General features: G+C 40.4%; 6 protein-coding genes and 1 long non-coding RNA gene across 15 annotated transcripts; 3 read left to right on the plus strand and 4 right to left on the minus strand.

The window, feature by feature from the left end:
- Positions 1–78: 78 nt before the first annotated feature.
- On the minus strand, positions 79–1,467 carry LOC124191401 (general transcription factor IIE subunit 2-like). The gene is made up of 5 exons (XM_046584596.1): positions 1,223–1,467; positions 1,052–1,156; positions 828–990; positions 556–756; positions 79–495 (listed from the first exon to the last, which is right to left on the minus strand). The coding sequence occupies exons 1-5, from the start codon at positions 1,282–1,284 to the stop codon at positions 184–186; spliced, it is 843 nt and encodes a 280-aa protein (XP_046440552.1). The 5' UTR covers positions 1,285–1,467; the 3' UTR covers positions 79–183.
- A 210-nt stretch (positions 1,468–1,677) lies between these two features.
- Positions 1,678–5,752, plus strand: LOC124191331 (PHD finger protein 14-like). Its single transcript, XM_046584507.1, has 15 exons — positions 1,678–2,226; positions 2,292–2,534; positions 2,600–2,667; positions 2,728–2,836; positions 2,914–3,042; positions 3,112–3,212; positions 3,278–3,414; positions 3,483–3,587; positions 3,654–3,838; positions 3,899–4,131; positions 4,204–4,558; positions 4,623–5,059; positions 5,121–5,260; positions 5,351–5,459; positions 5,520–5,752. Exons 1-15 carry the CDS (start codon positions 2,157–2,159, stop codon positions 5,532–5,534), a joined length of 2,436 nt encoding a protein of 811 aa, XP_046440463.1. The 5' UTR covers positions 1,678–2,156; the 3' UTR covers positions 5,535–5,752.
- On the minus strand, positions 5,740–8,011 carry LOC124191388 (aquaporin-9-like). 2 transcript variants are annotated; one of them, XM_046584581.1, is made up of 10 exons: positions 7,932–8,011; positions 7,533–7,683; positions 7,398–7,449; positions 7,226–7,300; positions 6,947–7,084; positions 6,824–6,886; positions 6,694–6,761; positions 6,478–6,633; positions 6,340–6,401; positions 5,740–6,251 (listed from the first exon to the last, which is right to left on the minus strand). In XM_046584581.1, exons 2-10 carry the CDS (start codon positions 7,605–7,607, stop codon positions 5,993–5,995), a joined length of 948 nt encoding a protein of 315 aa, XP_046440537.1. In that variant the 5' UTR covers positions 7,608–7,683; positions 7,932–8,011; the 3' UTR covers positions 5,740–5,992. The 2 variants fall into 2 exon arrangements, with proteins under 2 accessions (XP_046440537.1, XP_046440543.1); XM_046584587.1 differs by lacking the exon at positions 7,932–8,011 and having other exon boundaries at positions 7,533–7,690.
- Positions 8,012–8,126: 115 nt separating this feature from the next.
- Positions 8,127–12,286, minus strand: LOC124191313 (tyrosine-protein kinase Fer-like). 3 transcript variants are annotated; one of them, XM_046584478.1, is made up of 11 exons: positions 12,144–12,286; positions 11,446–12,085; positions 10,912–11,356; positions 10,646–10,847; positions 10,211–10,564; positions 10,042–10,101; positions 9,905–9,979; positions 9,599–9,835; positions 9,172–9,538; positions 8,846–9,091; positions 8,127–8,765 (listed from the first exon to the last, which is right to left on the minus strand). In XM_046584478.1, the coding sequence occupies exons 2-11, from the start codon at positions 12,083–12,085 to the stop codon at positions 8,623–8,625; spliced, it is 2,769 nt and encodes a 922-aa protein (XP_046440434.1). In that variant the 5' UTR covers positions 12,144–12,286; the 3' UTR covers positions 8,127–8,622. The 3 variants fall into 3 exon arrangements, with proteins under 3 accessions (XP_046440434.1, XP_046440443.1, XP_046440451.1); XM_046584487.1 differs by having other exon boundaries at positions 12,150–12,277; XM_046584495.1 differs by lacking the exon at positions 10,211–10,564.
- On the plus strand, positions 11,959–12,686 carry LOC124191434. Its single transcript, XR_006873442.1, has 2 exons — positions 11,959–12,099; positions 12,170–12,686. It is a non-coding gene; the product is annotated as an uncharacterized LOC124191434 (long non-coding RNA).
- A 742-nt stretch (positions 12,687–13,428) lies between these two features.
- On the minus strand, positions 13,429–16,651 carry LOC124191360 (sodium/potassium-transporting ATPase subunit beta-1-interacting protein-like). The gene is made up of 7 exons (XM_046584546.1): positions 16,511–16,651; positions 15,865–16,002; positions 15,712–15,792; positions 15,421–15,648; positions 15,297–15,357; positions 14,090–15,016; positions 13,429–14,023 (listed from the first exon to the last, which is right to left on the minus strand). The coding sequence occupies exons 1-7, from the start codon at positions 16,559–16,561 to the stop codon at positions 14,013–14,015; spliced, it is 1,497 nt and encodes a 498-aa protein (XP_046440502.1). The 5' UTR covers positions 16,562–16,651; the 3' UTR covers positions 13,429–14,012.
- Positions 16,652–16,875: 224 nt separating this feature from the next.
- Positions 16,876–23,195, plus strand: LOC124191276 (aspartyl/asparaginyl beta-hydroxylase-like). Of its 6 annotated transcripts, none has more exons than XM_046584437.1 (12): positions 16,876–17,162; positions 17,636–17,743; positions 17,990–18,250; positions 18,311–18,676; positions 18,747–19,045; positions 19,120–19,287; positions 20,017–20,113; positions 20,196–20,746; positions 21,565–21,802; positions 21,869–22,209; positions 22,270–22,566; positions 22,637–23,195. In XM_046584437.1, exons 1-12 carry the CDS (start codon positions 17,114–17,116, stop codon positions 22,976–22,978), a joined length of 3,117 nt encoding a protein of 1,038 aa, XP_046440393.1. In that variant the 5' UTR covers positions 16,876–17,113; the 3' UTR covers positions 22,979–23,195. The 6 variants fall into 6 exon arrangements, with proteins under 6 accessions (XP_046440393.1, XP_046440402.1, XP_046440384.1 ...); XM_046584428.1 differs by having other exon boundaries at positions 16,889–17,162; positions 19,120–19,308; XM_046584446.1 differs by lacking the exon at positions 17,636–17,743 and having other exon boundaries at positions 19,120–19,308.
- The last annotated feature ends 283 nt before the right edge of the window (positions 23,196–23,478 follow it).

A 23,478-nucleotide genomic window follows, 5' to 3' on the forward strand; every position in this document is an offset into this window, starting at 1 on the left:
TACCACTAGATTTCTAGGACTGTCCCGATGACGTCTATTTGTCTAACACAGTCGATATTCCTGGGATAGAAGTACACATTCAATTTACGTAATGTATTTATTATCCAAAATCCAAAGTTGAAATTTTTGCCGACAATGACATTAAAACATCAGTACATTACACGAGTAGCATATTTTAACAATTCATTCATATTCTTCCAAAATCTCTTTAAGATGCTCATTATCACGAGGTTTCTTGAAAGTCCGCTTTTTCGGCGCAGCTTTCCGTTTGAGCTTGCCAGGCATGACTTTGAGGCTTGTGTCCTGCATCGAACGAATACCTTGCTTCTCCAAATACTCTTCAATCTTATTGTCGTCGATTCCGTCAACAGCAACCGAGCGCCAAAGCTTTTGAAACTCGTCGTCAATCGGCATATGCGCAGTCTTATCATTGTAAAATAGTATTTTCTTTTTGTCAATCGGTCGGGTGATATAGACTATATCCTTTTCGAGTACCTGTAATACAAATTCCGTATAAATTTGTTCAAAGGGCGTGAAAGAAAGTGTAATACATACTTTCAAAACTTTTTCATGATTTGGTAAGGATTCTTGAATATCATCAAGAAGAATGCCTCCAAAGCCCTTTAAGTCAGTCTGTCTCAGAAGCTTTAATAAGCCTTTACGATCCCTTATCCTGTAAGGAGGTTTGAACATGTATCTGCCATCAGAAGTCACATCAATTTTGGGGTTGCTACCCAAAGCTTCAGTTCTCAACCACTTTTGAAGTGACACAAGTAAATGAGTTAAAACAAAAATTTAAACCACATATTTTGAACATATTATATCACCTGAGAAATTTTCATGCCAACATCAAGTTGATTAGTTTCATCAAGAATATCCTCCAAACTTAAAGCATGATCACCTCCATCTTGATGCAATGTCTTCAAATGCTTCACAATTTTCGCCAATACACCAAATTTGTATTGTGAGCTACCTGACATGTGTTTGTAGCTAAATAAAAGAAATGTTATGCCAGCACTGTAATAACGAAATATTAAATATTTTGTTCTACTTGGTGGCATCAATTCTGGGTGCCACAGCAGTGGATTTTGGAGGTGGTTTAGGTTTCTTTTTTGTCTCATCTTCAGTTGCTTCTTTTTTCTTTTTGTTCTCAACTCTGGAAGGCAAAAGCAATGATCTTTCTATGGCGTCTAACAATAATGTATAATTTTTTAATACTTACACTGGCGTAGCGAAAGCCTTTTTCCTGAAAGCCTCGCGTTCACGTAGCAATGCAGGATCCATCTTTTTATAATGCTTAGGCCTAAATATAGAATATTAAAAACGAATAAACTTTCTAAACTGTTAAAAAACTGATGGGATCTGGATCAAACAACAAAACGTAATCCCATTCTCAAGTAAAGCAGACGTCATAACAATCACATACAGCAATGCCACATCAATCAATCCACCTTTTCATTGTTCGTAATTCTAATTTTTTTTTTTTGCCGCACTTTGGCCTGCTTCTGCTGGGGACAACGTTGGAAAATTTTTTTTAAATGTTTATGGGGAAATCATTTAAATGTAATTGATAATGTCTTGGAATCTGGATATAATCTTTGAAAATTAAGTTTACTTGATAATAATTGATTAGTGATCATACACAATTTACGAATTGACAAGAATCCCTTTCAAAGTGCCCGTGGGTGAACTTGAGCTTATTGGGAAATCTGGGATTGCACACGATACACGAAGTCGTTATTTTGGGGGAATGTTTCGTGTTTGACTATTTGCTAGCTTAAAAAGTCAAGCCTTAATTTTCCTATAGCGTTCCTCTAATTTTTTGAGAATTAAAAAAAGTTCGAGTAGCTATTTAACGACGTATAAAAGTTAAATCAAAACTTTTAGTGCTTAGTTTCCACCAGGTGGCTCGAAAGCAGAATGACGGGCAATTGGGGCAAATGAGGCAAACGCGAATTGTGTTATCAATAAGAATAAGTTAGGATTCTTCTAGTTAATGTATTTGATGCATTACTTTGAAGTGAAGAATCTATTATCTAATTTCTCGATGATAACGCCAAGTGAATAAGCCTCGCGTTTCGATTTTCAGTTACAAGTGTTTTTCGTTTAAATTGGACCAGTGTGCCCAACTTTGTTTGATCCAACTTATTTCCATCATGAGTGAAAATGCAGAAAAAAAATTGCCAGACGATTTGCCGAATATCAATTTTATGTACAAGACCATGTGTATGTTGAAAAATGTGGATGTTTTTATTCATCATCAACTAATAAAGTTTGGTGTTTATTTTTAGTGGCTCGTGATCCTAGTAAAAGAAGAGTCAAACCAACTCCAACAGTTGAATTATTTCCACTGACAATAGAGTCAGAATCAGAAGACTCTGATTTCAAACTTGAAGAAGATGACTCTGATTCAGGATCTGGCTCATCATCCGATTCTATTGATGAATCAGAACCAGAAAGTAGTGAGGAACTATCTGAATCTGAACAGAACAGCACACATGTTAATGGATCATCAACAGCTCCATTATCAGAAGGTATAAATTTTGTTTTCACTAACCAAACCCGTTCTTATTTAACTCTTTACTATTTTCTTTTTTAGTAATAAAGAGTCCTGGTGTGAAGGTACAAGAACCTATTGCCCCATGTAAAGTTACAAATTATCAATTGGTAAATATATTCCCAGAAATTTGCGGTGAAGTTTTGAAACAATCTGTATTCTTTTTGTAGCCTCCAGAAATACCACAAGTAAGAGTTTGCTGCATTTGCCTGGGTACACACAGCTCAGATGTAAATGAAGTGGTAGAATGTGACTCATGTGGTATATTAGTACATGAAGGTTAGTGAGACATTGATTCTTTTTTGTTAGGACTATTTTAAAAATAGTATTTTTAAATGTACCTTTCCATACAATAGGGTGCTATGGTGTAACTGAAAGTGGAAGTGTGTCTAGTACTGCCTCTTCATGCTCAACAGAACCATGGTTTTGTGAACCTTGCCAAGGAAATGTTATAAATCCACCTTGCCAGATGTGTCCTAACCTAGGTAAATAATCAGTTGTGGATTTGTAAAACAAAACAAACCAACAGAAATCAATAACTTTTGGGGTTTTAGGTGGAGCACTCAAAGAGACAGATACTGGACTTTGGGTTCATCTAGTCTGTGCGTTGTATACACCGGGAATTGCGTTTGGTGAATTAGACAAGTTAACTCAGGTATGGCTATACTACTTTGCTTTGTTCTTTGCCAAATTTTTTGTCTGATTCAAATTATTTTTAAGGTCACCTTGTTTGAAATGCCTTATTCTCGATGGGGTGCCAAATCGTGCTCACTTTGTTCTGATCCTTGGTTAAGTAGAACTGGGGTCTGTATCGGGTGCGACGCCGGAATGTGCCGAACATTTTTTCACGTCACTTGGTAATTCCTAGATTTCGCTTTGATGGTTTCAATATAAATTCCGATTGTATTGATGGTTTTCATTACAGTGCCCAGCGAGACGGACTTCTTTCAGAGACGTTTCATGAAGAAACCGTTCAAGCAGATCCATTCTACGCAAACTGCAGACTACACACAGAAAAAAGCACAATCAAGTATCACGATTATGGTGCTATTCATATTCGTATAGCAACTAATATATATTATTAACTGTATTATAGGAGAAGAAAACAAAATTATTTGTCTCATCAGAGACATCTAGTTTGGTGGACCAACAAGAGAAACACTGGCCGTGATATGTTGACATCAGGACAAAGTGAAGATGTGTCCCTGCGTCGGATTCTCCGCAAATTGGGGCGTCAACGAGTCAAATTCCAAACAAAACATTGGCCTCGTGCAAGTTGGGGTATTTCTCAGTGTCTTGTCGCTTTGTTTTTGTAACTTCATTAACCAATTGTACCTTTAGTTCCAACTCAAAAAATGCCTCGTTTGCTAACCACCTGTGCGTCTGCCGTGAGAAGATTACGCGCTAAAGCTGTCCTTATGGCTGTCGATGTCGAAGCGGAAGAGGTACGCGAAGCTCAAGTATCAGCGTTGGCCGACCTTCCGAAGAAATGGCACATACCACCAGCTTTCTCTGTTGAATTTATCGCTTATGTCATCGATAGAGAACGCAGAATTGCTCAACTTAAGGAACAGGTTTGTTGCGGTTTTTTTTTCCCCAATTTCTCGATTCTTTTCCGTTATATTTACCTTGATCTTGACGATTAGACAACTTCCATGAAAGAGGAATCTCGGGAACTGGATGATAGTGAAAAGCAATGGCGATTGCGGTATGATTGCCTTATTGAGGAGCAGAATTTACTTAAAAATCGGGAAACGGCTTACCGAAATCAATTGAACACGTTACATCACATTCTGTCAGCTGTTTCTCCCAAGCGTGGCTTTAATCACCCCTCAAGTCCACGACGAGGTATTGAAGAAAGCACCTCTAGTGGGCGTCGTTCCGGTCGACCTTCGTCTCCTTCAAAAATTCGGCCGAATCGAGACAGCATCGAAAGTGTTCCATCTCAGACCGAAAACTCCAACCAGAGTTCGCAAGATTTCTGGGTGGCCGATATTCGAGGTATTGTTTGTTCATCCACAGAAATGTAATTAAAAATATTAATAATAGTAATGGTTATGACTAGCGGGGCCCTCAAATCGCTTTTCGAATATGGTACAAGAAGGCCAGAGTGGATCTTCCAGCACCAATGATGTGAGTCCACGAATGGTTCTTAAGCGAGTGATGAAATCTGCCTCGCCTTATTTAGTGCACAAACAGAAGAAAGCTAGAATGGAGGATACTAGTGAATCGCTGGCCGTATCCCTGAAATCTATTCCTTCGGGTTCTACACGATTCGATCAGTTGGATCATTCAGTTACGCCTGTTTCAACTAAAGCTGAACGTGTTGCTCAGTTGACGATCTCTCCGAACTACAGGACCAACGGTAACTCCTCCACGGCGTCTTCACAACACGCTGAAGTACCGAAACTCATGATAAAATTAAAACCTATCCTGCCCAAAGCCACGCAATCAGGATTTCCCTTCATCTTCACAAATTCGGATTCAGATCATTCACAACCGGTATTAGCGTGACATCCTCGATATTCTTGTTTAATTCTTATGTTTCAATTACTTTGTCTAGGCCCGAAGCCGTAGCCCTTCCGCCACCCGTCCAGAACCAAGCTCTGTCACCGCGTTTGTAGAGAGTGCAATGCGGACCCCAGTAGTACCCATTGTTTGTTCAGCTTGCTCACGCAACGGAATCAAGTCAGACACCGTTAGGTAAGTCTAGCTGTCTTACCTCGTTATCTACAAATTGCTCGTTAGAAAGATTGATTCATAATTGTATGGTAATGATGTTTGTTTTGAAAGTTGCGACGAATGCCAGCGAGTGTTCCACTTTGGTTGCCTTGATCCACCTCTAAAAAAGACGCCTAAGCAGCGCGGTTATTCATGGCATTGCGCTGAATGCGACCCTTCGGTAAGGTTGCTGTCTTGTCTCTCATTAATTGCCTGTTATTGAAATGTCACTTTTTGTTAGGATCAAAGTGATTGAGTGCTTTCCAGAACAGGCCAATTCATCGCTTGTCAACATCTTACTTGTATTCTGATTTGATGTCGAACTATGCTAAACTAAAGAAAGTGAACTGTGTCACGGATGAAAGGAATTTGCACTCCGTTTAATGGATTTCACTGGGTTAAATACCAAGCGTACAGCAAATTTGTCGGAGAATGTTGATACTAGAAATCATACACTTAACTTATATGGCAAAACAAGGGTGTATTTCCCGATCACCTTGAAAGTCTGCTCAATGTCATCTTCACGTTTTTTTTTTTATGTATGGTTAATAGGTTAACAAGACGATTATTTAGTTTGTCTTAATCTTTTACCAATGTTAAGGAAACTTTTATCTCTGATTTTAACTTTACATTTAGGATACGAACTAATTTTTAGTTTAATCTTCGATTTACAATAATAGAATTGTTGGTATTCTCGACGTTTTAGCGTGCGGTTTACCAGCGTAGGCCTATCCTTGGTAATTCGACTACCGCGTGGGCATGATGGTCATCATGAATCGCCTTGATGTTATTCAGTTCAATGTCATGCTGCTCCTGTTCCTTACGTTGAATTTGCTGATCATGCTCAACCTTTGTAAGATCTAGAGCATTGGATTGATGGAGCTTCAAGAGAAGTTGAAAGATGCAAACTCCCAAAATGGCACCGATGTGTGGCCCCACGATAAAAATCCAAAACCAGTTGTAGTCCCTGAAGCTAAAATAGGATAACATCAATTTTAGTCAAAGAAAGTTATTTAATTCATTTAAGAAAGTTATTTAGTTGACAAGAGAAACCAGCTTACCTGAAAACTCCCGTTCCCCATCCTCCTAAGTACGATGTTATGCGAGGACCCAGATCTCGAGCCTTTTGGAGAAAGGTAAGTATTCAAATTACTTTTTTATTCTCTATGTTAATTAAAAGGAAATGCATCAAATTTTACCGGATTCAAAGCGTAGCCGCTGTTTGCTCCATATGAAATTCCAATAGCAAGTAACGCGAAACCAATAAATAGGGGCTGCAAGAAGGCAGGTATTTTCGAATATCTTTTATCCGTTGTTACGCAAATGACCAGCATGAAAATCATGGTAGCTAATATCTATGGAAAAATAATTAATACTTTTTTAATTTGAAACGGAATACCATTTTAAACAAGAACCTCTTCGACCAAACAGAGACCAGCCGACGAGTAAGGAGCCGGATAATTTGCAAAAATTGAAGCCGATCCTGGATTGAAAGGTACAATTTATTATAATTTATTCGTTAGTTTATTTTCTAAATGAAAAAACCTGGGTCAGACGAGTCTTTATGAATGCGGAATTCGCCATTCACTTTCCCTTGCATGATTGCCTCTGAAGAGATTCTAATTAGTTCTTAATTTTGAAAGGACCGATTTCGTATTTTGAAAGTACCGTAATAAACCCCTAAAACCGTTCCAGACGCAGTCAGAGCTCCTAGATATTGCGCGAACCAGTAAACGGGTAGTTTTTTCCATTCGAATCTACGAGTAATGGCCAGGGCCAGTGTGACTGCAGGATTTAAGTGGCCACCTTAAAACCACAAAAGAGGCATGCAAAGCATTTTTTTATCGAAATGTGAAAACCACTTAACTTGTCAAAAAAGTTTTTGATTGATTCCGTCATTTGAATAATTCATTCCAAACATGCGTAACTAAAGTGAAGGGACAATACCTGATACATTGGCCGAAATTAAAACGCCGAGAACACAGCCGAGAGCCCAACCCCAATTGATCGCGAAATAGTCACCTTTAATTGAATTTTAACATTTGTAATTGTTTGTTTGTTGTTTTAATTTAATTAGAACACAAATTTTAATTGAGATTGAAGAAAATTGAATAGTCACCTTTCTGGCCGTGAGTCAATTGGGCTTGCGCTACACTTCCGTTGCCAATAACCTTCAAAGCGAAAGTTTCCCAGTTTATTAAAATCACATTTAAATTAGAAAATAATTATGTCGATTGGATTTGAATTCACTTACAACCAAAACGTATGTTCCGACGAACTCAGCGAAAGCTGTGCGCACCATGAGCGGAATGGAAAACCTCGGACGCATTTTTAATCAGGGACACTGGATTAGCAACCGACAGTGTTACTCAGCTGAAGTCCAAACAGCGTCTGAAGTTGAAAGCCTGAAATGCAAATTATTAATATAAGATTGGTTCGCTCATAGAACAAGGAAAAGTCCATGACCAAAGATTCTGTTACTGACTGCCCATTGCCATTGACAATGCATATTGAAAAAAAAACAGACAACACGGATAGAAATGAGGAAAAACTGCCATCGGAAACGTAACGGGGTGAGTTTCTCCATTTGGTTGCATTCATTGATTTATTTAAAATTTGACCACCAGTTATAATGCATTTAAACTTGTCTTACTCTGATTGCAAATCCCAAGAAATCTGGAGAGAGTACCGAATGCATGGAACCTTCGGCTATTGGCTGTAGACTGTGTTTGAGAAAGTCTTTTCGAAACCTTATATGAATGTCCCACCGTTTTTTTTCAGGTGATTATTTTCAAATTTTGATCATTTGAAAATCATTTTGATCTTAAAAAATTCACCGCGTGTCCGTAGGGGTTCACCTTCGTGACTTGGCAGTAATCATAACAACAACAAACTCATCAATTCCTGACACCTCCAATTTGGCCACGAAATGCAATATATTGCTTTGTCACCAGGTCAGTGTTGAACGGAATAAATAATTCATTTCTAAGGCACCAGGGACGGTTTATTTTTGCATTTTAGAACAAAAAGGGAATTTAAAAAAAAAAAATCAAAGTATACAAATGGTTAGACCGGGCAGTATAAATCAGGAAGATCTTTTTTTAGGCTAATTAGACTTAAATAGACTTTTTTCGGTAGCTTTTTAAAATACTTTGAAAACAAAAACAAGAACTATGATAAATTTGCATGCAACTCAAGTAAAAACATATAGCACCGTAACATCCAATGGCGAAACAAGCTGCCAGTTTCATCATACAGAAACGAAGTAACATCGTGATCGGGTTAATAAATGATTTGATCATTATATGGCTCTGTTTTCAAGTTTGTTTGTGCTAGATAATTTCTTATGAGATTCCTTTCATCATCTCGTCCAGTATGCCACAAATTTCTTCAAAATGCGGCCGTCGTTCAGGTTCATATTCCCAGCAACGACGCATCAGTCGATACATTTCATCGGGAGTCCCTTCAGGTGCGGGCATTCGATAACCTTGAATGATTAAAAGTTTTCATTGTTGAAATCAGGTTTTTGTGCGTCGAGAGGACTCGAGAAACATGTATTTTGATTACCTGCACTAATCATTTGTCTAGATCTTGTGTTGGATAGACCGCTGTATGGCGTTCCGCCTCGAGAAAAGACTTCCCAGCAGAGAACCCCGAAACTCCAAACGTCGCACAGGGATGTATATTTCCCGTAATTCAGTGCTTCGGGAGCCGTCCACTTGATCGGAATCTGTTTCATTCCGTCCGAAACGATATACTCTTGCTCCTCGCGGGACATTCCAAAATCCGAGATTTTGACCACATTATTTTCACCTTTTAATCAAAAATAATGGGAAACCTTGTTAAGGAACGCTTAAGGCAATCAAAAGATTTAAAAAAAATATATAACTTACCGACAAGGCAATTGCGAACAGCTAAATCACGGTGGATACAATTACGTGATTCTAAGTAGGCCATGCCGGCGGCAACATCCACGCACATAGCCATCAATTGTTTGATGGTTAACTGAACATTTTTTTGACGCAAATAATTCAGCAAGGACCCCCCTGGCACCAATTCCATGACAATCATGATGGGTTGTTTTTGTACACAGATACCGATAAACCGCACGACATTCGGGTGTTCGTATTGTTTCAATATACGACCTTCTTGTAAAAATTTCTTTTTTTGTTCGTCAGGAAGTGTATGGCGGCACGTTTTAACGGCTGCCAAAACCCCAGTATGTCGCAATCGAGCCCGATAGACATCGCCAAAATTACCCTGTTGAATGTGTAAGTTACTTCAGGCTAAGATTTCGTTCAAATTTAAACACACACTTACACTTCCTATTTTCTCAACCAGTTCTACGTCGTCATTATTTAATTCCCAAGTCTCTCTAGGCACTGACCGCTTCAAAATAGCACCAGACTTTGTAGTAACTGGCAGTCCACACTCTTGCTGGTGGGCAATCAATTCCTCCACCGTAGGGAAAGCTGGACCTTCGAACCGATACAGGCCTTCAGCAGTTGTCTGGACGATGAAATGTTTGTGCCCGGCCCAAGCTACCGATAACACGACCTATGAGTAATCAAATTTGTTTTTTAAAAAACATGTTCTGAATGATGATTGTTTTATAAATCATAATACTTGGCGTTCTTCGTGACGTGTCGTTTCGCGAACCAGGAAGTCCCCATCGTTTACTAGCAACCGGACAACTTCCTCCTACGAAGTAAAAGTAACAAAGGTTCAAGTTCAGGCCAAAGTTGCGTCAGCAGATTACTTACCCTAGGGAGCACTCCGTGAAACCACTCCTTTTCTGATAATCCTGCGGCGATTTTGGCATTCTAAATCAACAAGATTTTAATCTCAATAAACAAATAATGGCGCAATATCAAAAGATATACTATTGACAGTGCTGAGGTGAAGGTTAATGCGATTTCATGCTACACTTACTGCTGATGGTGAAACAAATGGGGTAGGTGGAAGAGGAAGAGGGAATATGTCGGGATTCTGGCCATTTTCGAGAACAGGCGCCGCCTGAAGAGTAGTAAGCGAAACGGCGGTATTCTCTTCAGTTTCGGGCGTAATAACATTTTCCTGTGGAACAGGTTGAACACCCGTTGCCTCCTCGACTTTGGTTGCAGCTGATTCGTCTTGGACGTCTTGATTAGACTTTAATTGGCTACCGGGTGATGCTGGAGGTGTCATCGACTTGCGACTAAATGGCCGCTTCAAAATGTCCACCAACGACTGGCCTCTTCGTTTTCCCACCGACGTATTATTATTTCCCGTCGTCATCAGAGATGGCTGTATTTGTTCATGCACTTTGTTTTAGTCCATGCTCAAGCTAAATTTACATGCTAATACAAAAGATGGTGTATTAGTTACCGTATTGAGTTCGTCCAGGCTGGCCGATTGTGACACCGATTCGTTTACTAGGTGCAGCTCACATCCGGAAGGCACTTGCCCGGACAAGGCCGTCACGGCTTCACCAATCGTGTCCACTTGGCGCTGCCATTTTTGCTCTAGGCAACGAAATTCATCCACCTGTCTCCGACATCCTTCTATTTGGCGCCTGATATTTGATAAACTACAAAATCAACAAAACCGTTAAAATATGTTTAAATGTTAATTTTGTTTTATCAAGTACTTACTCCTTTCCCGAAGAATCGGCTTTTTTTAATACCGCGAATTCAGCTTCGATTTTTTGTAGTGCAGCAACCTTTAATGCCAATTCACTTTGCACGGAACTCAATCTCTGTTCCAGTAAACGCAACTTTTGTTTGAGCGCTTCCAATGTCAAATCATCAACGGCTACTCTGTCCGGCCTCAATGGATTGGAATGGTTATTATCCTGCAGGGCACTCAATTTAGCGTCGAAAATGGGAGGTTGAGCAGCAATTGGGGCTGATTTGTTCTTCTCAATAAACTCTTTAAATTCGTTTTCAGCAGTAATCTCTTCCACTCGCGATTGAAGCATTTTAAATAATAACTTAAACGGCTCTGAACTAAAGTCGGAATACTGCGATATCTCCTCGATGACTGTATGGCACTGATGTAATATATCTTCTTGGACAACCTGTTGAAACTCTAAAAGGCCTGTAAAATAAACAAAAGCGAATGTTATTAGAGCGACATCTTTGTAGGGCAACTGCAAAATGTTTTTTATTGTTGCGAATTATTTATACCTGGTAGAAGTACAGTGCGAAAGTCTCGTTCGTAATCAGCAGATTCGAGAAGATTAAGCACGTAGTCGTTGTGCGCAATATGAAGTCGTTTAACTGCACGTTGAAATTTTTCTTTTATCACTTCTTCCGATTTTTTACTAGATCCTTTACTCTTTGGGTTTAAGGTCAATTCTTCATATTTACTGTAGGCTGCTTTGTAACCATCAACTGATTTTTCATATTCAATTTTGGCTCTGTGGACAGAGTCTTGAAGAGATTGTGATTCAGTAATCAATCTATTATACTCTTCTTGGTAAAACTTGCGAGTATTTCTCTTATCATTTAAAAGGGCATTCAACTTTTCTAAAGTAACGTTTGAAAGATAATCTGCATTTTGCTTTAAAAGACTTGCAATTGTTTCAGAATTTTCTATTGCTGTGTGTACAGCCTGCGATAACAAACTTCCTGATAGCTCTTCACTTTTTTCAAATTTTGATGTAATCGATGTTAGAGAAACCAATGCACTGGCATAATCTCTGTCACATTTTATCCTAAGCACCAGCCATCGTTTGAGATTCTCAAGAAGTTTCAATTCTGCATCTTGCCGTTGCAACAATGCTTCATGGGAACTTTTACCTTGGAGGCTAGAAGAGAATCCCATCTAAACAAACAAAGGTAAGTATAATGTGTTAACAAAGAATTATTTTCAAAAAATTTACCTTTAATTTTTGAAAAATTCGGTTAGCTGCTCATTTCACTTAGAACTCCTCCGTCATGAGTTCCTTTCAGCATGGATGTTGAATTCAAAGGGTGATGGCTAAAGGAAATATGTCCGACACTTGATTAAAAATTCACGCCCGAAGCGATAGTTGGCTCTTCAATCAGGTGTGTTGGGTACACCTTTTACAAAACTTGGCTGCTGCTGCTGCAAGAGAGAGAGAGACTATATAAAACACTCCGGACGACAAACCTTTTTGGCTAGCGGCTTCGCAATAAAAACTTCCCCGATAAAATGCACACAACAGCTCTACATACGTAATCCCAACGCCCACAACTCACAACCAAAGAGAGATAAAAATGTGAATGTTGTGTGCTCACCTGCAATGATGACAACAAAACCCGCATCTGGGATTGGCCTGCCGTAAGCTATGTTTTTTTTTCCTGCTTTTTTTTATCTATGTAATTTCGCTGCCATCTATTAAGTTTCTCTTGAAGCTCGATTACAATGAATAAGTGACCGAAACCGGAGGTATCCAGAAGAAGAATGCTGACACTGTGTTACGTTTTTGCTTCCAGCAGCACAATGTCATCCACACTGGGGAAGGAGGATATGGGTAGTACCTGGATGATGACACGATCATACACCCAAGGTCTCTTATTGGTCCGTCTAAACGAACACCCACACAAGGGAATTTCCGTTATTTATCAAGCGTGAAAAATACTTCCGGCTGCAACAAAGTAGAATCCGGAATTTTGAAAAACAACATCCGTGATTTCCGGTAGTGCCAAAAACAGCAGCAGCGCTGTGAATGAACATGTATTTATAAACTGTATATTTGGTGCATTATACCTGACGCAACAGAGTGATCACCCCAACTCACAGTTCAGAGCAAAATAAAAATACCCTTTCTTGCTGCTGCAACATGCGTGCGAGCAGGAGAGATTTAATTATAGCTGACGGACCAGCGACGACGTGACTCGGAAGAAAAAGTTTTCTCGACAAGTTCTAGAAGTTTCATCGTCTAGCCTGAAGATTTGAACATGCACTACGGTTTAGAATTTCTTCTTCGGGAGTCGAGAGCCAAAATTATTTACCAGAGAGCTCGTGAGACAATAATAAAAACTGTCTACTCTGTTTGACGCTTGATTAGATAGCAGTTCTATAGGGGCACGAACGAGCCGTGACCTGCCGTGCGAATTTCACGCGAGTACACGCTCGTAACCAACACAAAATTGCGTAGAGTAAAAACAGAAAAATAGGTCAAAAACTTTCAGGTAAAAAGGTTAAGGCTTCAAAAGTATAATTGTATTCTTTCGAAAAAAGAAAAAGATGAAAAGGTCGATGGACGGGCAAATCGAGCGTGGAACGTATAGTTAGAAAATGAGACACGAATTGGTTTAATGGCGTTAAAGGCCTCATCATATCTTCACCGATGAAAGGCACACACACACACACAATGGCGATTGATTGACGCTATCATGTTACATGATTCAAGAAAAGAAAATTTAACGAGACAATTCTTTTCTACAGCACACCCGAATTACCGTTAAGAAGGCGACTTTTGGGGTTGGATCTTTTCCTAGACACAAAAAATGATGAACGTTTTTTCATTAAAAACAAGAGAAACAGAGATATTTTCTAAAAAACACAATCAAAGAGATTACACAAATACGAGACATTTGAAGATTCTCTCCGGTTCTGGTCGGAATGTCATTCTACAGTATGTACAATGGGAGAAAAAGGTAAGTTCCATTTGGAATCGAGTCCACAAAGGACAATGGCGACAGACTGGAATGAGTGGGCAATGATTGCAGAGAGATCCTCTGAATCCTTGGCATTTTTTAAATCATGGCTTCAACCAACACTATCAGTAATGATCTAACAAAGAATAAATGCTTTCATTATTATACTGCTAGAAAATATCCAAAATTGAATTAACCTTACCTTGATCATATCCGTTTCTCGATCCGTAGTTATTCTGGTGGTGAGCTGCTGACCGGGAGTATCCGTTGACGCTGGACAATTTTCCTACATCATACGTGTTGGATTGAACGCCAAATGTTGAAACATTGGTGGTTGTGGCTGTACTGGGTGTCGGCGAGTGGCCATGTAAATTGTTGCTTGTATGCCCATTGGCCGGCAACGGCATAGCACTTCGCTGACCGTGCCAATTCGAGTAGCTCGAATGAGCAGAAGGTGGCCGGTAGTCGAGATCGACGTTTGCTGAAACGGAGTAGACTGAATTCGGTCGGGAACTTTGGTAAAGCGGATTTGAATGACCAGCAGGATGCGGAGGCAGATGCGCTGGTGGCCGACTAGGAGGCGGCGGTCCAGAACGGCTGGGTAACCGATCACGGTTTACTGGCGGAGGTGGTGGGTAACCACCATTGGGATGAGATGACGGGAAATAGGCCGGCAAAGCTGGCATAGAATCGTTAGACGTTGACGATTCGTCCATTAACCTATTGACGGGATTGACGTAACGTTTCTTCCGGAGAGATTCTCGGCCGTTACTTCGCTGTGAGGTGAGAGTTCCATTTTGAACTTCTCTTGATAACGTCCCACTGCTGTAGCCTTCGTTAACCATGCCGACCGACACGGACGTTCCTGTGCTGTACCCAGCAGGGTTGGTGTTGGCACGATTTCTCTGGCTGCTCCGGGGATGACGCCCACTGCCTCTTCCGCTTCGCCGTTTAACTCGCCGAGGAGTCATTGGCCGATTAGGATCGTTGCTGTTGTTGATCGTCAACGTGTTCAATTGTTGGGCATTCAACTCCATGTCGTCCTCCAACGGCGAACTCCGGCCACGCGTGGAACTGTATTGAACTGAATACAGGGAGGTGGCTCTACTACGAGGCTTACGTTGAACATCTGTTAAAAAAAAAAAGATATATCATCTTGACGATTAGCAATTTGCAACTGCTAGATTGCAGGAATACATCTACTAGGATGTATGCAAGTGGTTTTGTGTGAAAGCTCTTTCAAAACTCGTAAAGAAGGTATTCAGAAATGTTTTCACGCATCATTCACTTTTTTCGTACTCTCAGTCTTGCCGACTTTTAATCATGAATTCATGGCATTCCAATTCCGTTGCGCAATATTCCTTTCTACCGGAAATTCCAACATATTTAGATACAAAAAAACTACTTACACATTTCTTCTTCAGTTGTGTACGTTCGTAAGATCAGCACTGCGCTCAAGAAAGCAATCGGCTAAAATATAGAAACATTTTTTCAAATTTAAGTTTTATGGTGAAAATTTTTAAAATAATATACCGCTAAAATCAACTGCACAGCAGCATGAATAACTTCGACGTAATAATAGTTGAGAAGGCAGCCGTCAACCCAATCGGGACGAGGTGGCCGGAGAACATCGGCCAATTGAACATTAATGTGTAGTGGTGTGGCCAATGATCCGTTGACGGTAAAATAAGGTCGGCATCCAATTCCATTAACTTCCCACCATGAAGCGGCACCCGTTCCGAGATTGAGCACATCACTATCCTGTACTCACAAGAGAAAATATTTAAATAAATGAGAGGAATTTGTATTTGATGAGGGTCGCACCTTATCTAGAACGCCAACATCGAGGTAGAAGCAGATGATAAAAAGGTTCCATGCTAACCACAAAAACAGCCACACAGCAAACTGAAATAAGGAAAAACAAAGTGATAAATATTAACCCCACAACAAAAGTAAAAAACTTGTGAGGTTTCTTACTGTAATGAGATAGCTTCTCCTGTACTGGTAACCACCAAAGAATCCAATTATGATGAAGATGATGTGAAGAAAGTTGGCTGCAATAGGCAACCACTGGTAGCCAAGCAGATCAAATACTTGTCTTTCTATTGTTGAGATCTGTGACATTTTTGAAAAAATAAAAAAAAAATAAATGAGTAACAAGTAAAATATTTTACGAGGGAAAAACATCTCTTGAAGTTTCTTTGTTTACATGATCATTTCATAAAACAAATTCATATGGATCTTTAACACAGGATGGGGAGATCAAGATTAATTGTTTTATGGTCGGACAATTTCCGGTCTAAAGGCCATGTCGACTGTGGGAAAGAGGAAAAAAATTCCGGGAGCTAAAAACCATTTTTGGCTTAATTACGCACTCAAATGAGAGACGATAGGCTACCAAAAGCCCTAAAGGCTTGGTCGCCTTGTTTTGGGGAAGAATTGACACCCCAGGGGCGTTTATTCTTATTTTGTTTTTCTTCTACTTTTCTGTTTGTCTACTGCAAAATACATTTGAAAGTGGTTTTGAAAAGTGGTCCACCCAGCCAGGCGTGTCAACAAAAGCCGTTTACAAAAAGAAATGTTGTAGGTGGCGCGTTAAGAGAAATTTTCGTATTTGACTCACCAACTGTAGAGTGCATATTGTGAATAGGAAAAGCCTCTGGTTGCAAGCCATGTTTTTTTCACTGAATTGATTTCCGACGTCGATCACAGCTAATAACGATTATCCGAAAAGGCACGTTCGAATTCAATTGAAATTGTCTGTTGTTCACGTTCGTCATCATCGTTGCACAGAAAACAATAAACTGAAAACTTGACAAACGGTGGCTTCCATTTCTCCCACTCTCGTCACGAAGGTTGCGTGTTAGACTCTGGATATGAGCTGTGTTAATCTCTTGGCATACCCCCACGACGCGTTCAAGTTCTTCAAGTGGGCGCAAGGGGTCCGGAAATCGTCTTGTCTTGTATTTTCACCGCTAGGTGTAGTCTTGAAGGTCGTTCACTGAAACGTAGTCTGCTCTCATGAATATTCTCTGTATGGACTGTAGCCTGGTGAGTTGGAAGTTTCCAAGTTCTACCATATCGGCATCTGTTACTAACTAAGCGGAATCAACGTGTAACGTGTTCGCTCGCTCAAGAGTTGAGCTTGGACGCAGTCCTCCGTCGCAAAGTCGTCAAACATAAATTCAGCAGAGGTCGTAGGAAATTTCAGCAATAACAACACATCATGTCTACCGATCCCAGTAAAAAACGCAAAGACAAGAAGAAGAAGAAAGGTAACGTTGTTTGTAGTTGTGTTTTAGTCGATATTATATGAAAGCCGGTGATTATCAAATGTTGCTTTGTGTCTTTACCGATTACTCTTCTCTGGATCATATCATTAACAATTTTCGGATAGATGACATAAAGAAACTTTTAAAAGATTTAAATCATACCAGACATATTTAAATAACTACGTTGGAAAATCACTTGACTCGGAACGGTGCGACGCCATTGAATTTTTGTTTAAATTTTCACTGCCTTAAACCCTTGTGGGATATTTCTGTCTAAAAATATCACGTCTACACGGGTGGGGGTGTTGTGTTTGGAACTAAGCCTAGCCAACTTCTTCTTTCGACATCTCAAAGTATTAGCATATGACATTGGAACTACGTCCTTTTTCGAAAAGCGTTTCGTCGTTTGTTGACATGGCTCGTGTGCGTAATTCTGCTTTTAATCGTATTGAATCATGTATGATTGTCATTCATAGCCATGTTAGAGGCTTTACAACAAGAAGAGTATCAAGAGGAACGGGCCCATGTCCAGCAATTGGAAGATGTCGATGAAGATTTCATTGTTTATCCTGCCGATGACTCAGGTGTCTGAAATGAGACTATATTAAATGTGTTTTTTTTTTTTTTGTCCCTGGGAATGCATTTCAAAAAACCTGTTGGATTGTTACTTGACCATCTGTTGCCGATATTGTATGTAGGCATGACTTAACATTCATTGCGATCCGTTAACGTTCCGCACGCGCATGGCAACTGCCTTTTTTATTATAAACGAAATGCCACATACTCTTTTCTTTTTTAATAACATTTTTTAATTTCAACAATTTGATTAGATGATACCGCCCCCCTATTGGAAGAGAGTGATGGAAGCGGAGCTTGCGCCAAAATTGTTTTTCTCGTCCTACTTTCCTCTCTGGGAATGGCCATTGGCGTGATATTTTTTGAAATGGGCGGCATGCAGACGTTGACTGGTCTAATGGACGTTGAATCGATCATTAATGCTCCTCCGGTCAAATATGATCCTCCAACTACTCCGGTGGATGTTGCAATTGATGACGATTTTGATCAAATTGATCCTTCTCCTATAGAGCCAGGTATTATTGTTTAATTTATTGATAGATTACACTTTAAGAATTCGTCATTTCTCCTACTAGAATCTTTAAAAGACGACAAAAGTGATGTGATAGCGGAAGCTGTTGAAGCCGTAAAAGACCTGCCGGTTGAGGTTATCGAAACTGTCACTGAAACTGTTGTTGTACCGGAGGTTGTCGTTAAGGAAATTGAGGAAGTAATAGTCGAAGAGCCGGTTGTAGAGGAGCCGGTAGTAGAGGCAGAAATTGTTGAACAGCAAACGGTAGAAACAGAAGCTGTCGAGCCAGTAGTTCAGCCAACAGAATCCGTTCCAGAACCCATTGAAGAACTGCCTGTTGAAACGGTCGCCGAGGCCGTTGAAGAAGCTATTGTTGTCAGCGAAAACTTTGAATCGCAATTGGAGGACGAACTGGCCGAAGTTCCACAAGGTATTATTGCATTGGCGTATGTTCTCAGTTGCAATAATTTTAATAATAAAATTATCTTGTACAATTTCAGAGTCCTTTACTATGCGAGCGGAAAGGGAAGCAGTCCAAGGAGCGGTCGATGAAGTTTGGGTCATGACAGTTAGATGCATCGAAGAATTGAGAGCCCTACAAGTAATGGCAAAATCATCACTAACCCACGCAGTTATTGATTCGATTAGTCAACGCCTGGAACCATTGAGAAGTCAGTTGGATGGCCTGGTGAAAAACACGTCCGACAGCGTTTTTGACGGCGCTTTGGAGCAGGCAGCTGAATTGGAGCGCAATCTTCGAGCCGTACTTGGAGAACTGGATGAGGCCCGGAACCAAGACGTAATAATGTATATCCAATTAGAATTATTGTGATAGTTTTTCACTGTGGTGTTTTTGGTTGTTGTTGCGTTTAGACCATATTGGCAGAAGAAGAGGCCGCCCGACAAGAACAACTAGCTGCCGAAGCAGCTGAAATTGTTAATGAAGAGCCGGAAGAAGTGATGGCTGAAGTCCAAGAGGAAGAGAAGGTGGAAATCAACGAAGAACCAATTCAGGGAGAAGTAGAAATTGAAGAACAAGAGGTAGAATCTCTGCATGAACCGGTAAATGAGGCTATTCCTGAACCCGTAGAAACCTTGACCGAGGTCGTGCATGAAACAGAAGTTGAAATTCTTCCGGAGCCGGAAATTGAGACTACTGCTGAATCCATTTTAGAAACCTTGCCCGAAACCCCCTCACACACAATAGTCGAGTCTATCCCTGATTCTGAGGAAAAAGCAGTAGAACTTATTCCCGAATCTACAGTAGATTCGTCAACGGAATCAGTTGTAGAAACCGAACCTGAATCACAGGTCGTAGTTATTGAAGATGTGATTGCCACGGAACCCAACACAGTAGTCGAATCCATCGCTGATTCTGAGGAAGAAGTAATAGAGCTTATTCCAGAATCTACAGTGGATTCGTCAACGGAATCAGTTGTAGAAACTGAACCTGAAGCACAGGTCGTAGTTACTGAGGATGTGATTGCTACGGAACCTGACACAGTAGTCGAATCCATCCCTGACTCTGTAGAAAACGTAGTTGAACTCATACCCGAACCTGCATTGGATTCGTCTACGGAATCAATTGTGGAAACTGAACCTGAATCACAGGTCGTAGTTGAAGATGTCATTGCCACACAACCCGATACAGTAGTCGAACCCATCCCTGACTCTGTAGACAACGTAGTAGAACTCATACCCGAACCTGCAGCGGATTCGTTAACGGACTCAGTTGTAGTAACCGAACCTGAAACTCTTCCTGAGCCACAGGTCGTAAGTTTTGAAGATGTGATTGCTGCGGAACCCGAACTTGAAGTCGCTGCACCGGAGATGGTTGAAGAGGAATCTCAAGCCGAAACAGTTCCAGGTAGTTGATTTATTTGACTAGTTTTTAAGTATTTAACAATTGTCAATCCTTTAAAATTCATTAATGGAACTGGTTGTTGCAGAAGCAGAGGTTAAAGAAGAAGTGATTGCTGAAGAGCCTGAAATTGAAGTCGCGCCAGAGATTTTCGAAGAGGTAGGTCAAGTGGAAGCCGATCAACCCATAGTAGAAGAAGCCACCAATGTGCCTGAAATTATTGAGGACTCTGTTGAAGAGCCAGAAGAAAACGTAGAACAAGAGCTTATTGAAAATGTGATAGAACCCGAGCTTGAAATAGCAACACCAGAGGTTTTCGAAGAAGAAGCCCAAGCCGATCAACCAACAGTTGATGTTGTGTTTAACGAAGTGGCAGAAGAAACTGTGCCTGAAACCGTCGAGTCTGCGGAAGAACAAATTATTGATGCCCCAGCACCAGAAGCTACACCAGAGTCGGATTACAGGTTCCTGTCGGAAGTAGAGGAAGAACAGGAGGTTGAAGAACCCCTCCAAGTAGCGACTGAAGCATTTGTCGTTGAGCCAGAAGTAGAACAAGTCGCCGTACCCGTAGCAGAATCTGTTAAAGATGCGCCATCGAGGATGCAAAATCTGGAGGAGGCCGATCGGCTTGTGGACCAGGTAAATTGAAAAAAAAAAAAAAAAAAAAAAAAAACATTAAAATATTTGGATAATATCAAAGTTAAAGTCGTAAGGCACTGCCCTTTTTCTTTTATCGAGTTGTCGAATGTCTCAGCTGCTCAAACGACAACTCGAAGTGAATATTAAATATCATTAAATGCATTTAATCTTCTATTCGCTAATTTCTGTAGGCTCCCCCAGCTGCATAAATATCTTCTATCTAAAAAAAAAAAAAATACTCCGAAAAACAAAAAAAAATCTGCCCCATTTTCTCCCCTGACTTTGATAGTGTCATGTTTGTAGAATTAATTTGGTCGTCGTAAGTGCCGATAATATCAAACAAATTTTTGACATTTTTTCTTGCCCTCCTTCTCATAATAGACAAAAACTGGTGTGGGTGTGAGGTTGTTTTGATGATGACGCTTGCAGACGAATGATCATTTACTTTTATGAGTTATTGGGGCTTATCTCTGTAAGGTTCGCGGTTTGTGTCTGAAATTAAACTCTGAGTTTTAAATGAAAAGAAGCGATATGTTGTCATTTCATCGTATGTTAGAATCCCTCCGCTGCTAACGTAGCACTTCTTTGTAGTAATCAATTCCTCTTTATCTTTTTGAATTTGATATTCTAGCGCATGAACTATTTAACCACTAATCATTTGTAAGAGCACGATAAAAACGAATCACGAAGTTAAAAAGTGTTTGTGCAACATTTAACAAAAAAAAGCATTAAGATAATACAGGAATGGCTTTTTTGGAAAGTGTTTGAAACATTGAACCTTGAACCTTTGTGTCCGTCCCTTATTGCCTTGAATCCAGTCGCCAGCCCAGGCATTAGCTCTGATGGAACAGATTTTGGAGAAGGATCCCCTCAATGCGCTGGGCCTTTACGGCCGAGCTAGGAGCCTGGACTCACTCGCCGAAGTGGAAAGATCTAATGCTCGCTTGGAGCAGTCCGTCTTCGCTTACAGGGCTGTCCTAGATCTTGAAGACCAAGTTGATGATCAGCTTTATTTGAAAGCTGCTTTGCGCTGCATCGACCGGATGCGATTTAGAGGTAATTATGATGCTTATTCAAAATTTTATGTAATTACTAATTATCTTTCTCATCTCCATAAAATAGGATTCCACGGCAAAGCCATCAGGATCCAGCAGAGACTCGTAGCCCGCTTCCCTAATGATATCCAATACCAGAATCAATTGGCTGTTGGTTTCCTTCTGACTAACCAACCCGAAGCCGCTCGAACAATTCTAGAAGGAGTGTTGGAGCGGTGGCCCAAGTCTGGTTTCGCTCAAGTTCATTTGGGCTTTATTCTGAAGACAACTTTCGAGGACTACGATGCCGGAGCTCGATGGATGATGGCAGGAATCGCATCTCGTGAAGAGGGAGTCATTGACGGCCGGTTTTACTCTCACCTGGGTGACGCCCTGACTCGATTAGGCAAACACCAAGAAGCCCAAAGGGTATTATTATTCATTTGTTAACATTTGTTTGAAATGCAAATTTATCTTTTAAATGTTCAGGTCTACCTCGATGGAGAAAAGGAAGGTGTCTTTCTTTCTCATCAACAACGTTCGCTTTACAATGTAGATCGCCTTACCGGCAAGCCCTGGTGGGACAAGGAGTCGACCACTTATGGGCATTTCTTTGATTTGTTGGAAGCTAACTGGCGACAAATTCGTAATGAAGGAGTCGCGTTATTGACGTTGGAAGCTCCTGAGGGTTTCGCAGATGAGTCGGAAAAATTACGAGATTCTGGAGACTGGAAACAATATGAACTATTCGCGCAAGGCAGAAAGAATGCTGCACACTGCACTAAAGTATTAATTTGCATAACTTGTAACAATGGAATTCCCGACAGATGCTAGAGACGTTCTTAATTATTTATAGGCTCCTGTAACGTGCACGCTGATTGAAAACTACCCACCTGCCCTTTGCAAACGGGGCCAAGTTAAGTTTAGCATAATGCACCCAGGCACTCACGTTTGGCCTCACACTGGTCCAACTAATTGCCGAATCCGAGCTCATTTAGGTCTAGTCGTTCCTGGTGGAGCTCAGCTTAGAGTGGGCAACACTACTGATACTTGGGAGGAGGGCAAGTTCATCATCTTCGATGACAGTTTCGAACATGAAGTCTGGCACAAAGGATCGTCTTATCGTTTGGTGCTCATCGTTGACCTGTGGCATCCCGAACTGACAGCTGAAGAATGGCGGTCTCTGGCTCCTATTTGAAACTCCAAAATTAATTTGATGTTCTCATTCCCCTCACAAAAAATGTGCCAATATCTTGCAGCTTATCTCCCACCTTTTCACATCACGTTTCTTCTTGTTTTCTGTGCTTTTTAGTGACATGTTATATTTTTTCAACAAAGTCCGTGTTTTTGTGCAATGCAAGTGCCTTATTTAGTTTAAGGACTGATGACAATATAGCATTTGGATACAAGTCAAAGATATCTTTGGTGAATCGTGATTCGTGGCTTTTTCTTCAAAGATTTAATTATGGAAATTCGAGATTTGTATTTCAGGGAATCCATTTTGATTTGATTCGTGACGTAATAACCATTTTTGCCACCCGTATAATCATGATGGCGCATTATTCCTGTGAAAGCGTCATCAGCGAAAGCCATCCAACCGCAATGAGAACACCATCCTATGATCCGTTGGAAGAGGATGACGTTTCTTGGAACCACTCTCTTAGTTCCCTTGTGCCGTTGTTTAATGCGTATATTCCT

This window comes from Daphnia pulex, chromosome 1 (genome assembly GCF_021134715.1).
Source record: "Daphnia pulex isolate KAP4 chromosome 1, ASM2113471v1".
Classification (NCBI taxonomy): domain Eukaryota; kingdom Metazoa; phylum Arthropoda; class Branchiopoda; order Diplostraca; family Daphniidae; genus Daphnia; species Daphnia pulex.